The following is a 16816-nucleotide window of genomic DNA, read 5'->3' on the forward strand; positions in this document are numbered from 1 at the left end:
GGCTGAATAATTTTGCACATCGCACTTTTCAGTTTTTATTTGTAAAAAAAATGTTGATTCATGTATAATTTTCCTTCCACTTCACAATTGTATACTACTTTGTGTTGGTCTTTCACATTCAATTCCAGTGAAATATATTTATGTTTGTGGTTGTAATGTGACAAAATATGGAAAAGTTCAAGGGGTATGAATACTTTTGCAACCCACTGTATTTGGACAGAGACAAATTTTTTCTAATTTTGGTACTATACATTACCACAATGAATTTTGAACAACACAATTCAGATGCAGTTGAAGTTCAGACGTTCAGCTTTAATTCAGTGAGTTGAAAAAAATGATTGTGAGGAACTAAAGCATCTTTTAAACACAATCCCTTCATTTCAGAGGCTAAAAAGTAATTGGACAGATTAAATAATTGTAAATAAAATGTTCATTTCTAGTACTTGGTTGACAACCCTTTGTTAGCAATGAAGTCTTGAACTCATGGACATCACCAGACACTGTGTTTCCTCCTTTTTAATGCTCTGCCAGGCCTTTACTGCGGCGGTTTTCAGTTGCTGTTTGTTAGTGGGCCTTTCTGTCTGAAGTTTAGTCTTTAACAAGTGAAATGCATGCGCAATTGGGTTGAGATCAGATGATTGACTTGGCCATTGAAGAATATTCCACTCCTTTGCTGTAATAAACTCCTGGGTTGCTTTGGCTTTATGTTTTGGGTCATTGTCCATCTGTAGAAACGATGACCAATCAGTTTGGCTGCATTTGGTTGGATCTGAGCACACAGTATGGCTCTGAATACCTCAGAATTCATTTGGCTGCTTCTGTCCTGTGTCACATAATCAATAAACACTAGTGACCCAGTGCCACTGGCAGCCATGCCCAAGCCATCACACTGCCTCCGCCGTGTTTTACAGATGATGTGGTACGCTTTGAATCATGAGCTGTACCATGCCTTCGCCATACCTTTCTCTTTCCATCATTCTGGTAGAGGTGGATCTTGGTTTCATCTGTCCAAAGAATGTTCTTCCAGAACTGTGCTGGCTTTTTTAGATGTTTTTTTTAGCAAAGTCCAGTCTAGCCTTTTTATTCTCTAGGCTTGTGAGTGGCTTGCACTGTGCAGTGAACCCTCTGTATTTACTTTCATGCAATCTTCTCTTTATGGTAGATTTGGATATAGATACGCTCCTCCTGGAGAGTGTTGTTCACTTGGTTGGCTGTTGTGAAGGGGTTTCTCTTCACCATGGAGATTATTCTGCGATCATCCACCACTGTTGTCTTCTGTGGGCACTAGGCCTGTGTTGAAAAAATCGATTTTCCGATTCAGAATCGATTCGCATATGATGATCTGATAATCGATTCGTACGACCAAAGATCGATTTTTTAGTGAACTTTTACCCCCGCCTCATCACTGAATTCACGCAGGCGTGCTCGGTCTAAATAACTGTAAAACAACATGGCGTCGGAAAGTGACGGTAACGACGATAGTCAAATCTGCAATCTAAAAGCTGAAGGACAGTTTATCCAGTGTCAGTGACTATTTACAGTTAGTCCATGTCACTGACAGTTTACCCAGTGTTTTTACAGTTTAAAAAAGTTAAAAATGTTCTTGTAACGTTGGGCGCGAAGGCGATGGACGAGAGACAATCCTTTGCACTTTCCAAATCGTTACGTTTTATTCCATTTACCGAAGCGCAGACAGCGCACATAAAACACGTTTACATAGAACATGTGTGACTCAAACAACGACGAGCACAGGACGCTGCGCAAACACACAAACCCCACGAGATGAGACGGATTATCACAAGACGCACCCGCACCCACGGAGATCTACAGACGCAGACAAGTAGACGCAGACAATGTTAACACACGCCCAAAAGGGAGGGGTCGGGGACCGTAACGTGTTATAACTGTTATTATATTCACACTTTAAAGAAAAATACACGTTTACATTTTATACTTTCAGTTTATTAAGTGTGAGCACTTTTAAAATAAAAATGCATCTGGTAGCAACAGCTTTTAGGTGAATTCTTAATTATTTCAATCATAATAATAATGCACTGGTTAGTGTCCCAGTAGGAGTACACTGTTGCAGATATAGACACCTCAAAGATGTCCTCTGTTTATTGTCCTGGATTACCTTTCTTGAAGGTAGATTTATGATGACCCTTTTCACCAGTCTTTCAGCCATCAGTAACTAACAACTACCAGTAAGTATTTGCTGATTAATATCGATATAATATAGTTTTAACATGTTGCTTCTGTACATAGTCAGGAAACAGCTCAAATACATTTTTAATAACACTAAACCCCGAATTGGATCAAATCGGATCGCATCGATTAAATCGGATTAAATCGAAATAAATCGATTCTTAATCTTCAGAATCGGAATCGGATCGATTCTTGGAATTTGAATCGATACCCAGCCCTAGTGGGCACCCAGGTCTTTTTGCAGTGATGAGTTCACCAGGCTTTTTTTCTTTCTCAGGATGTACCAAAATGTAGATTTTGCCACTCCTAATATCGTAGCAATTTCTCAGATCAGATTTTTTCTATTTTTGCAGCTTAAGGCTGGCTTGTTTCACCTGCATGGAGAGCTCCTTCGACTGCATGTTTTCATCACAGCAAAACCTTCCAAATGCAAGCACCACACCTCAAATCAACTCCAGGCATTTTATCTGCTTAATTGAGAATTACATAACGAAGGGATTGCCAATCAATTGTCAATTGCTTTTGGTCCCTTTAGAAACAGGGTGGCACATGTTAAAGAGCTGAAACTCCTAAACCCTTCATCCAATTTTAATGTGGATACCTAATGTCCATGTACATCATAGAACTATAACTTGAATATGTTTCAGCAAACAGGTATAAATACTATTTGTGTCAGTGTCCAAATATATATGGACCTAACTGTATATATCACATTGGCCCTTCTTTTGTCTAGACAGCTTGGGTAAGGGGCGGACACCATCCTTTGTATATTTTGATATTAAGACTATGTAGACAGTTTTTTTCTCTTAGGTTTAGAGATAAAGATTCAGGTATGTTTCTTTCTTATGTTCTTTGCTTTGGTGTCGTCCATGAAGTTTGGTGGGGGGGGTCTGGGGGGGGGGGGGGGGGGGGGTTTGTTCTGGAGCTGGGCTTGGCCCCTTTATTCCAGTGAAAGGAACTAAGAATGCTTCAGCATACAAAGAAATTTTGGACAATTCCATGTGGGAACAGTTTGGAGCTGGCCCCTTCCTCTTCCAACATGACTGTGCACCAGGGCACAAAGCAAAGTCCATAAAAACATGGAGTGTGGATGAGTCAGAATGTGGATGAACTTGGACAGAATCTGGTGTGGATGAACTTGATTGGCCTGCACAGAGTCCTGACCTCAACCTGATAGAACACCTTTGGGATGAATTAGAGCGGAGACTGAGAGACAGGCCTTCGTGTCCAACGTCAGTATGTGACCTCACAAATGCACTTCAGGAAGAACGGTCAAAATCCCCATAAATACAGTACATCCCTAAACCTCGTGTACAGCCTTCCCAGAAGATTTGAAGCTGTTCTAGCTGCAAAGGGTGGACTAACGTCATATTGAACCCTATGGATTAGGAATGCTCCTATGGATTAGGATTTGAGCACTTAAGCTCAAATGTGAGTCATGCTTTTGTCAATAAATTGTGTATATAATATGGAACATATACAGTAGTGTTCAAAATAATAGCAGTCCAATATTACTAACCAGATTAATCACTGTTTTTGGTATAAATTACATTACCACATGACAATTTACCAGTTGGTGCAGTAGATTCTTAGAAAGCCAACAGATTCAGCATTCATTATATACATGCTATTGAGTCTGTGTATTTGAATAATTAATTGAAAGGGGTGTGTTCAAAATAATAGCAGCATGGAGTTCAATTAGTGAGGACAATCATTCTGTGAGGAAACAGGTGTGAATCAGGTGGCCCTTATTTAAGGATGAAGCCAGCACATGCTGTACATGCATTTCTCCTTGAAATCCTGACAAACATGGGTCGTTCGAGACATTGTTCAGAAGAACAGCGAACTTTAATTAAAAAGTTGATTGGAGAGGGTAAAACTTATAACGAAGTGCAGACAATAATAGGCTGTTCAGAAAAAAAGATCTCCAATGCTTAAAATGGATAGCAAAACCAGAGGCATGGAAGAAAATGCAAAACCACAATTAGAATGGATCAAAGAATAGCCAGAATGGCAAAGGCTCAACCAATGATCAGCTCCAGGATGATCAAAGACGGTCTCAAGTTACCTGTGAGTACTGTGACAGGTAAAAGACACCTGTGTGAAGCTAATCTATTAGTAAGAAGTCCCCGCAAAGTCCCACTGTTAAACAAAAAAGACACGTACTGAAGCGGATACAATTTGCCAAAGAACACATCAACTGGCCTAAAGAGAAATGGAGAAACATATTGTGGACTGACGAAAGTAAAATTGTTCTATTTGGGTCCAAGGGTGGTAGACAGTTTGTCAGACAACCCCCAAACTCTGAATTCAAGCCACAGTACACTCTGAAGACAGTGAAGCATGGTGGTGCAAGCATCATAATATGGGCATGTGCTGGGCCTATTTACCGCACACCAGGGATCATGGACCAGTCTTCATATATCAGAACACTTGAACAGCCTTACGCTGAATAGAAAATGCACTTGAAATTTATGTTTCAACAAGATAACGACCCTAAACACACCAGTAATGAACAAAATCTTGGTTCCAGTCCAACAAAATTGAGGTTATGGAGTGGCCAGTTCAATCACCGGACCTTAATATGATAGAAAACTTGTGGGGTGACATCAAAGATGCCGTTTCTGAGGGAAAACCAAGAGATGCAAATTAATTGTGGGATATAGTCAAAGCATCCTGGGCTGAAATACCAGCTGACAGATGCCAGAAGTTGGTTGACTCTATGCAACACAGATGTGAAGCAGTTCTAAAAAACTGTGGTTATTCAACTAAATATTAGGTTAGTGATTCACAGGAATGCTAAATCATAAAAAGGAGTACATATTTTGAGTTTGTAAAGACAAATGCAGGCACTGCTATATTTTTTTAATGGCCCAATGTTCATTTTTTATTTTCTGTAAAGTTACAAATTATATACATTTGCTTCATGTTTTGATTTGGAAAACAGTATGCAATGGTCCCAATGCATGGAAATAAAAACTACTATAAAGATTTTGTGCTTAACTCGTGTTTTTAAACACACTGCTATTATTTTGAACACAACTGTAATGTATAAATTATAAATCTGCCATAGTAAAATCTGCCATTCTCTTTCATACCATCTCACCGTCTCCCCCTCACTCATCCACTTGTCTGACCATCTCCGTTATTTACTAAATACCATTATCTATAAATAATAAATTGCACAATAACTGATTCATTACTTTGTTTTTTTTTTAAACGACCCATTATTAACTACTAAAGCTGTTATAATGGTGAACTACCCATAACATGATTTAACAAGTATTAACAACATGATTTTAATTGTGCCTCCAATTGTTACTCAAGTATTAAATTTTTGCTGACTGGATTGCATGGTTTACAACATACAGTTGCATGAAAAAGTATGTGAACCCTTTGGGATTACTTGGATTTCTGCATAAATTGGTCATTAAATGTGTTCTGATCTAAGTCACAACAATAGACAAACACAGTCTCCTTATAAAAATATGTTTGCATGGTTTTATTCAACACAACATGTAAACATCCACAGTGCAGGGTGGAAAAAGTATGTGAACCTTTGGATTTAATAACTGGATGACCCTCCTTTAGCAGCAATAACCTCAAACAAACATTTCCTATAGATGCAGATCAGACCTGCACAATGGTCAGGAGGAATTTTGGACCTTTCCTCTTCATAAAACTCAGTTTCAGTTCAGCAAATATTCTTGGGATATCTGGTGTGAATCGCTCTCTTGAGGTCATGCCACAGCATTTCAACTGGGCTGAGGTCAGGACTCTGACTGGGCCACTCCAGAAAGTGTATTTTTTCTGTTGAAGCCATTCAGTTGTTGATTTACTTTTATGTTTTGGGTCGTTGTCTTGTTGCATCATCCATCCTCTGTTGAGCTGCAGTTGGCTGACAGATGGTCTTAAGTTTTCCTGCAAACTGTTTTGGTAAACTTGGGAATTCATTTTTTCGTTGATGATGGCAACCCGTCCATGCCCTGAGGCAGCAAAGCGGCCCCAAACCATGATGTCCCCTCCACCATATTTCACAAGTAGGGATGAGGTTTTGATGATGGTGTGCTGTGCCTTTTTTCTCTTTGTGTGTTCTTTCCAAACTCAATTTTGGTTTCATCTGTCCACAGGATATTTTGCCAGTAGTACTGTGGAACATCCAGGTGCTCTTTTGCAAACTTTTTTTGGACAGCAGTGGCTTCCTCAGTGGTGTCCTACCATGAACTCCATTCTTGTGTAATGTTTTACATACTGTAGATTTGTCAACTAAAATATCAGCATGTGCCAGAGATTTCTGTAAGTCTTTAGCTGACATTCTAGGATTCTTCCTCACCTCATTGATCATTGTGTGCCGTGCTCTTGCAGTCATCTTCACAGGACGCCCACGATGAACTTCCTCCATTTGTAGACCGTCTGTCTTACCGTGGACACATGAACATCAAGGCTTTTAGAGATACTTTTGTAACCCTTTCCAGCTTCATGCAAGTCAACAATTCTTGAACTTGAGTCTTCTGAGAGCTCTTTTGTGCAAGGCATGATTCACATCAAGCAATGCTTCTTAAGAACAGCAAACTCAAAACTGGTGTTATTATAGGGCGGGGCAGCTTTAACCAACACATCCAATCTCATCACATTGATTGGACTCCAGATTAGGTCCAATTTGCTCTTAGAAATGTCATTTGCCTAGGGGTTCAAATACTTTTTCCAACCTGCACTGTGGATGTTTACATGTTGTGTTGAATAAAACCATGCAAACATATAATGTTTTGTGTGGTATAAGTTTAAGCAGATTGTCTTTGTCTATTGTTGTAACTTAGATGAAGATCAGAACACATTTAATGACCAATTTATGCAGAAATCCAAGTAATCCCAAATGGTTTACATACTTTTCATGCAACTGTAGTTAAGCCAGATGCAACTTGTAGTATGACCCAAACTTAATACTGAAGGCTTACAAGCCAAACTATTTTCGATTAGGCTTAGACAGGATGATACCTATCCTGCATACACATGATAACATTTGATTGTAATCAGGAAGCAGAGAGACAGACAGATAGACTGACCCCTTAATACTGAGGGAACCAATGACTTGAACATTCTGAGGAAATCAGACCAATTTGGCCATGCAATACACCTTACACCATCAACAGCCTTCCAATGACACACCCACCTTCCCATGCATAAATTTTGAGGGAGATTATTCCATCAAAAAAGGTGGTTTCAAGGCAGAAGTACAAAGTTTGTGGATTTTATGCTTCAGATTATATATATCACCTGCTGTGAGAGCTGTGATAAAACATATAATAGACAGTGACTGGCTCCTTCAGCTTAATGACGAATATTAGAGCTAATTTTGGAGTACTCCTGGCTTTAATGATTGGGTATTTTGATGGTCTGGAGGAGTTTTGGAAGGAAGCTGAAAGCGTATTGCTGCTTTCATTCACCACATTAGTCAATGACTCATGACCAAGGAGGCACCTGCAGGGAAAAGCACAGCAGGAGGTCAGGCTGAGCTGGAGAGAACACCACATCAAGAGGTGCCAATCATTCCACTTTTTAGAGAATCCAAACAGGGCTTTTAACCCATACATTTCAGTTTGTGCCTCTAAATCCATATTTCTCCACTCACGCATTCTCATGGCAGCTGGTCAAGCGCTTAATAAACATCTTTTGATTTATCTTATACTAGTACATATTTAAGCTTTAACACAGGCTGATTACTATTAAATTTGTCATGTTTTATCTACCATTTCAGGAGAAGGAATTGCAGTGCGTCCTAAAATGGTGGTACAGTCGAAAAAATTCACTAAGGAAAATCTTAGTCGTTTCTTAAAGGATTCTGTTCTTTCAGTCAAGAAAAGAAAGTCAGGAAAATCTTTTTTCCTGTATGCAATACAGGGAAGAGAATATTCTTTCAAATACTTGAAACTTGAAGTATACCAACACAGACACATTAGGCTGAAACAGAACATTCCTAAAGAAAGTGAGAACCAGAGTAATTGTAATAAAATATAAAATACAACTGATCAAACTGATCACACTGTGCACAAGAACACACAACAGAAAAAGTAGTTCATAGAAAGGATTGTTTAAAGTTGTGCACAATAAATAAAAAGCAGTAATTTATGTTCTACATCGACGCATGTGCACACACAGCACCTTAACATTCTATGGCAGAAGCAAGCATTTCAGACTGTTAACATCTGGTTGGCGAGGTTTACAGTCGCACCTCAGACTGTTAGCAGCTGGATGGCATGGTTTACAGTGGCTGTTTTTGCCAGGCTTAATGAGCCTTAGCAGCTGGTGAAACTTCAATCTCCCTATACAAACTGTGCTCCAATTGATTTGTGTGTAGGCTCTGGAGGAAAAGGCTTTTCATTACAATTTTCACACCTGCTTGCAAGCAAAAGCAACTTCCTTCCTGTTCGGCAACAGTTTGTTCTATCACTGTATTAGGTCACAGGATGCAAAGGCTTAATCTGCACAATGTCTGTAAATGTAATGTAAAATATTATTTTATGATGAATATTCAAAGATAATAGAGTACTACTCACCATTTAAAGACTGACTTATATTTGAACTCATTAACAGCATGGGTGGAACCAAAATTTTATTTTCTTTGGTTACACTAAGATATTAAATAAAATAAATAAATAAAGATGTTTCGATACTGTCCATGCACCCATCTGGTAGACATAAATTAAAAACATTGACTAGAAATATTTTTTAACAATCCCTCAAAATGGAGCTTAATACAGTTAATCCAGACTGCAACATTACCCACTGGTATAAGTAAGTCACTGAAGTTCTATTAAGGAATTTAAAAGAGGTTTTACTTACCAAAAAGACTAATATTTTATTAGGTATGCAGGAAATGAAATTTATTAAGATACACTGGAAATGAAATTTCACCCAATATGCAATATTAATTTCCATAATGATTTGACAGTATTATGAATTATCTGCCTCCTTGAAAACTAAAAATACTTATTCTAAATAATGCAACAAAAATCTGACAAATGACACCCTTCTGGCTTTTGATGATGTAAGCATGCTACCTACTAGCAGACTCACCTCAGATGGTTTCTTCTGTTCCTGCCGTACCCATGTGCTATTGGTCCCAGTGTTCTTTGAAGATCGTGACCAGATTGTCACTTGGCCTGTAATACATACATTTACATATGAGCATATGGTTAAATTAATCTATTATTATTAGAGTAGTATAAAAAAGTAGTTCAGTTAGCAGGGTCAGAGCACAAAACATTTGCTCAAAATATTGCAACGCACACAACATTATGAGTGCCATTCCAGAGTTCAAAAGAGGACAAATTGTTGGTGCACGTTTTGCTGGTCCATCTGTGACCAAGATAGCAAGTCTTTGTGATGTATCAAGATCCACAGTATCAAGAGCCAATATCCAGGGTAATATCAGCGTACCACCAAGAAGGACGAACCACATCCAACAGGATTAACTGTGGTCGCAAGTGGAAGCTGTTTGAAAGGGATGTTCAGGTCCTAACCCGGATTGTATCCAAAAAACAAAACCATGGCTGCCCAAATCACAGCAGAATTAAATGTGCACCTCAACAGGATGATAATGCACCAATAACACAGTAAGACTGGTGAAAGATTGGTTTGATGAACATGAAAGTGAAGTGAAGAAAGTGAACATCTCCCATGGCCAGCACAGTCACCAGATCTAAATATTATTGAGCCACTTTGGGGTGTTTTCGAGGAGCGAGTCAGGAAACGTTTTCCTCCACCAGCATCACATAGTGACCTGGCCACTATCCTGCAAGAAGAATGGCTTCAAATCCCTCTGACCACTATCCAGAACTTGTAAGTCATTCCCAAGACAAATTGACGCTATATTCACCGCAAAAGGAGGCCCTACACCATACTAATAAATCATTGTGGTCTAAAACCAGGTGTTTCAGTTTCATTGTCCAACCCCTGTATATATACATACAGTACATACATACCTACATACATACATACATACATACATATGCATACTGCACACACATACATACACACACATACACCATATTGCCAAAAGTATCCGCTCACCCATCCAAATTATCGGAATCAGGTGTTTCAATGTCTTCCATGGCCACAGGAGTATAAAATTAAAGACCTACGCATGCAGACATTTTTACAAACATTTGTAAAAGAATGGGTTACACTGAGGAGCTCGGTGTGATAGATTCCTGTGATAGGATGCCACCTGTGCAACAAATCCAGTCGTGAAATTTCCTCGCTCCTACATATTCCACAGTCAACTGTCAGCTGTATTATTAGAAAATGGATGTGTTTGGGAACGACAGCAACTCAGGCCATGTAAACTGATGGCGCAGGGTCAGCGGATGCTGAAACGCATAGTGCAAAGAGGTCACCAACTTTCATGTCAAGTACTGAGGCTAGTGATGGGCAGTATGATCAAAATTCTATATCACAGAATTTTTCGAAATTATATCGGTTTCACTGTATTTGACGGTCCCGTGTGTTAACTGCATTGATTACGAAAAAAATTACTGCAGCAGAGTGGTTAAGCCGCAACAACTTTTGCTCAACAGCATTTGCAGTAAGTGACTGGTCCACATCCGACCTTTAAAACCCTATGTACTTCCTGACAACAGACATGGCTCCTTTCTTTGGCAAAAGTTACTTTGAGGCATCATCTTTTACATCAATGTTTGGTTGAATTTGTGGTTCAGCAAGCTAGATTTGCGCTCTGTTGCATGTGTGATTAGCAGCGCAGCAATAAAAGGCATCCCTTGAGAAACATTTAACGACCGCACTGTGTTCCGGACACGTGAAGGCTATTTAAACTGATGTGGCCGGTATATGAAAGATTCTTATGATAACAAAAATAAACACCGGTTTTCAGTGTGAACCGGTATAATGCCCAGCACTAACTGAGGTGGTCGAATTCCGGGGTTCTACTGTATATGTTTAGTATGCGCTGTATGCTCTATAATAATAATATACGCTGTATTGAAGTGCAGTCACCTCATCGTGCTGCCTTACCTCAAGTTACAGGTAAAAAATGTTAGTTATATCCTTACAAAACAAAACTCCATTTGGCCCACTGGCAGCCAGAAGTATACTTTTAAATTTTTTCATTAACCGTAATGATCTCCCAGTTATACCTTCTTTAAGAGTTAAAGATCTTAGTGTAATTATGGGTCCCAATCTCTCGTCCGAAGCTCATGTAAATGATATTTGTAGGACAGCCCTTGCACAATGCACATTGCAAAATAACACTGCAAAGGAACATACTGTCTTCACAGGAGAAGGTAGTCCATAAATTCCTCACTTCTGGATTGGACTACAGTACCCTGTGTTACAAATTATTATGCTTATGATTTTTTCTCAGATTTTCCTTAATGGTCAATGCAAATGATGGTCAGTATAATTTTTATCCGGTGAGACCGTGAGAGGGAGGAGAGGTCCGAGGGAGGGCGTTTCTCCGTGTACATCAGAGGAGAGCGCAATGGACTACTCCCGGTCTGAGACCCCAGTAGAGCCCATGAACTGGAGCTTAGGCGGTGAGGAAGAAATGGAGACGGAGGACGCCGCTCACACCCACCAGACCAGGGGAGCGATCGCCGGGAGAGAGCGAACTACCCCGGTGGGGTCCTCGGAGAGGGGAAAGCGAGCGTCGGCAGGCCTACTCTGCGGCGTGCCCCCTGAGGGTTTTCAAAGAGACCGGTAGCGCGCCCACCGAGAGGGCTGCAGGAGCGTCCGCCAGCCGCGCCGCACCCAGCGCCTGCAGCTCCCGGAGCGTTCTCACCCCTGACAGCCCTCCTACATGCGCGATGCCTGGCTCCGTTTTTGTGAGTGTCTGTACCAGTGTTTGTGTCCATCCCTATGTTTCTCCTGAATCCCCTTTTCCTTTTTGTTCCTCTGTACATTAACGTTCCTGTGTGTGTTTTTGTGAATGTACCTTTGTGTGTGTCTAACGTGTTTTCTCCTGTCTTCCCAGGGAGGGTGTTCTAAGCTGTTCGTGGCGGATTCTCCATCAAAGGCGGTCATCTCCCAGACGCAGGACTGAAGGCTCCGGATCCACCCATCGGTGTGGGTTCGGGGCATTCAGTTCTGTTGGCACCCCGGGACGGGTAGTGCCCTTGGTGGGGGGCTCTGTCACGGTACAGCCCCTAACCCCTCCCCTTTGGGCGTGTGTTTATGTCGTCTGCATCTAGACGTCTGCGTCTTTGGATCCTTGTGGGTGTGGCATGTTCATCAGTCTCACCTGTGGCTCGTCACATCATCACTCGGGGCTTATGTACTGTAGTCTGTCTATTTAATGTATGTTCGCTCAAAGTCCCGTGCTCGTCTTGGTTTGAGTCAGTTCATGTTAGATGTCTAAGTGTTATTTGTGCGCTATCTGCGCTACTTTGTCAATAATAAAAGTATGTCAGTGTCTGCAAGAGTGGACTCGTGCCTCGTCCTTCTCGCCGCACCGCACATGGCATAAAGCTTAAATGTCATTCTAAGGTGACATTCTAACAATTTTTTTTACGGTATTGGTGATCAGACAAAGAAAATACGCAATACGTATAATACCAAGGTAATATATAAAATAGTTATTTTCCATATCCTGTACCTAAGCTTATGCTAATATTGACTCATGACTTGACTTGGACTCCAGCCTAAAGACTCGTGACTTGACATGGACTTGTAATTTACAACTTTAACATCTCTGGCTCTAAGTAAAGTTTCATACTGATTACAAAATACTCCAAATGACCTACAAAGCACTGAATGGTCTTGCCCCACAGTACTTTAGCGAACTCCTGACTGATTGGTTAAACAGAACATATTTATATATGAGAGTATAAGTTAAAAAGTGAATAAACTTTTTTATCATCATTATTGCACTTTTTGTCCTAGTGCATTACGACCAGAGGCAAACGAAGTACTCAATTTCATTACTTGAGTCAAAGTACAGATACCACTGGTCAAATGCTACTCTGATACAAGTGAAAGTTGCATGTTCAAAATCTTACTTAAGTGAAAGTACTGAAGTACTTGCTTTTAAAAATACTTAAGTATTAAAGTACACCTTCCGTCACATTTGTAAAAAAGTTATAGTTTAAAAGTATTATACATCCTACCAAATCCTCTTTGGGCATAATAATCATACAGTCTTTGATAATAATCCATAAGGCATATTCCAATGATGTACATCATTCAGGTAGTGGTAGTAGAAAAGTTTAACCTACACTTTAGTTTAAGGAACAAAAACATTTTCTAAAACCACAATTCACTGATTAGCCTAGCCTAACCTGTTTAAGCAAATTATGTTACCATATTAAAAGTCAATAATAAAATGACGGTTTTCTCTCTTTGCTAGTTAGGTATTCAGTCATCCAATACAACATTATGCTACAGTCAATATTAACAAAGACAAAGTAAAATTAGCAGTGTGACATCTTGGTAGTCTAACCTTGCTACAACCTTTTGCAGTATGGCTAAAGCCCGCCAACTCCATGCCACCCAACATGCTAACAAACTCTTTTCAAACTAGAAATCACAGCCACATTAGAATTATTGACATTAATTCTACACTGACATTAGAATGGAAACATTATTTGTCAAGATTCGAAACCCACACGGTTTCCCTTATTGATGTTTCCGTAGTTTAATTTACTTGCCAATATAATGTTAACATTATTTATAGTGATCCTAGCAGACCTAGCAGTGGAGTGAGCAGGCAAAGTCAGGGTTGCCAACTCTCACGCATTGAGCGTGAGACACACGCATTTGACCGTTTTCACACGCTCTCACGCCACACTTCCGATATCTCACGCCGAAAAAAAATATCCAGTTTATTTACCTCAGATCCACATATATGATTCAATACGTTACTAGTTCGCTAGCTCTGGCGCCATCCACCGGCGATATAACACTGAAGCTGTGTCCATTTTACGTTCGCCACCCCCCCCCCCCCCCCCCCCCCCCCCCCCCCCCCCCCCGCTCAACAAAATACACTCGCCACCGGCTCCAGGTTAAATAATATACCGTAATATACTTCCCTATGTGGGACGGTGAATTTTTGTATGCAGTGATATAGTTTGTTTTTGGCAAACAAAGCATGCATTTAAAAGAGAGCGGAGAGTTGTGTGTGGAAGTAACGAGTAACGAGAGCTGGACAGAAATGTAGTGGAGTGATAAGTACTGTATTTGTTATTCAACTGTAGTGAAGTGAAAGTCATAAGTGTCACGTTGAGGACCCCGGCCCCTCCCTTTTGGGCGTGTGTTTACGTAGTCTACGTGCATCATCTGCGTCTGTGGATATTCCGTGGTGATGGCTATGTCATGTGATAATCCGTCTCACCTGTGAATCGTCTCGTAATCACATGGGGTTAATGTGGTTTGTCTATTTAATGTGCTCTCGCGCAGTGTCCTGTGCTCGTCGTTGTCTATAGTCTGCACGTTGTGTGCTTGTGTTTGTTTTCTGTGCGCCGTTGCGCAAATATTCACAAATAAAACGTGTCGTTTGGACCGGAGACCTCTACTCGTGTCTCGTCCTTGCCCCAGCACCCCAGCGTCACAATAAGTATTTTTTTTTTAATCAACTTAAGTAAAGTACAAATACTCAAGAACTGTACTTAAGTACAGTACTTAAGTAAATGTACTTCGTTACTGCCCACCTCTGATTACGACCCACCACATCTGCTTAGATCAAAAGGGAGTTTTTAATTATTACCTTGAATAAGGAAACCATAGTGCAGGGGGAAGAGCCTTTGCCTATAAACTGCCACACTGGAATAACATCTAGGGGTTCACCAAGAGGTCTGGTAAATTGGGATGTTATGAAGCTGTCACTTCACACTTGACAGAGTGGTGGAGTGCTGATGTTGCGGGGAGTCCTCATGCCTGTATTACTTTCAGTCTAGAATTCTTTTAAGCTGTGCTACCACAGCTAGATCCGTTTTCACACCCTATAGATCCCTAATTTACACCCTCACTTGGACATGCCTAATAATCTTTTCTCTTTCTGCTGAGGTACGTCTACACCTGATGTCATGCTGAGCTGTCACTGAGCTTCAACCTGTATTCCTGCTATGGCCTCCTCCCACCACTCAAAGATGTGCACTTGCTGCTGATCGTCCAATTCTACAAAGCGAGATCATAAAGTTGGTTCATCCACCTCACAAAAGCAAGCCAAACCCCAGTGCATAATCAGGTTAGCGGAAAGGACCACTGGATGTAGTCTGCCAATATTGCAGGACATTAGCAGCAGGGTGTTGAAGCATGCTGGTAAAAGAACAGCTGACCCCTCTCATCCTGGAAATCACTTATGTTAGCACGCTAACAGCTTTTTCTACCAGAGCTCTAGGGCTCAATCACAGTGAACACTTTGCATTTAACTTTACCTTTAAACATTCCTTATTGCTCTACAACAACTTCTCTGTAGCTTTTGGCTAATTTTACAACTGTACAGATGTAATATATTTGCAAATGTTCATATCATTCTGTAGTATTTTGTATATAATAATAATTTCCATTTATATAGTGCCTTTCCAGGTGCCCAAGGACGCTCTTAGCACCCCTCCATGGCTCTTTACTACTTTATTCTTTGTTAATGACTACTGTATTTCTATTTTATTTTATTTATTTTTTGATAAGCACCTGTTTTCAGTCAGTGTGCTTGTAAGGTCTGCTAAGTATGTTACGTGCACTCACCAAGACAAATTTGGTGAAAGTGTTTCTGATTCTGACTAGGCCAGCCTTGGGAATTGAGTCCAGTGGATGAAGGAAAGCTGGGTTGTTTCATTGTCCATTGGTTCGATGTCATGCACACAGGCTTGTTAATCAGCGACACAATAGAAAGTGGACTCTGTGATCCGTCATACAGTTCAGCTGGGTGTAACCCATCAAAGCTTGTGTTTTCCACTACATCATCGGTTGTTACAGGTAGAGATACATTAAGTGTACTGTAATGTCTATATATTAGAACTGAAGTTAATTTCCTCCCATCTGTTAACCTGCTCAATCTAGTTAGTCTCTCTCAAAAGTTATATTAACATTTTTTCTTTCCCTCTTTATTTGTTTTAGGTATGCTGTACTCACTATCTTCCTTGTGTTTTTTTGTTTTGCTGTTGTTTTGCTACAGTGTAATGTTAGTGGATGCAATACCTAAAGCATAGGTGTCAAACTCAAGGCCTGTGGGCCATATCTGGCCTGAAATACAGTAATATCCGGCCCACAAGATAATTTCACATTGATCTATTATTATTATTCAAGCAATTAAAGTTGTAATATTTTATATGCAATATTTTAACATTCATCACTGTAACATGACTGATCTAAGAACTACCAAATTAAATAAGGAACTGCCTGCATTTGGACAACACTTTGCTCTACACCAGGCAAATTTTTAAAAGTTCAAGCTGGAAAAAAGGGGGATGACTAGAGAAGAACATTTATGACACAAAGACTAAAGAATTATGACAAGCAGACTAGAAGACATGTGCCTGTGCATGGGCCTGTGTTTGTTTTCTGTTTGGCAGCTAAATGTAGTGGCTGCACATTCTGCTGTCTCTTCCTTAGTGACTTGAACTCTCATGAGTCACTCCAAACTAATTAGACTTCAATGGCA

General features: G+C 40.2%; 1 protein-coding gene across 9 annotated transcripts in view; it reads right to left on the minus strand.

Moving 5' to 3' along the window:
• jade2 (jade family PHD finger 2) overlaps positions 1 to 16816 on the minus strand; it is a 97707-nt gene that overhangs the window by 53505 nt on the left and 27386 nt on the right. For all 9 annotated transcript variants that reach the window (XM_076979381.1, XM_076979387.1, XM_076979383.1 and 6 more), the window contains one exon: positions 9280 to 9365. In XM_076979381.1, the coding sequence (XP_076835496.1) occupies positions 9280 to 9365 (86 nt within the window). The remainder of the gene's footprint in view (positions 1 to 9279; positions 9366 to 16816) is intronic.

Source organism: Brachyhypopomus gauderio, chromosome 18, assembly GCF_052324685.1.
Source record: "Brachyhypopomus gauderio isolate BG-103 chromosome 18, BGAUD_0.2, whole genome shotgun sequence".
Classification (NCBI taxonomy): Eukaryota; Metazoa; Chordata; class Actinopteri; order Gymnotiformes; family Hypopomidae; genus Brachyhypopomus; species Brachyhypopomus gauderio.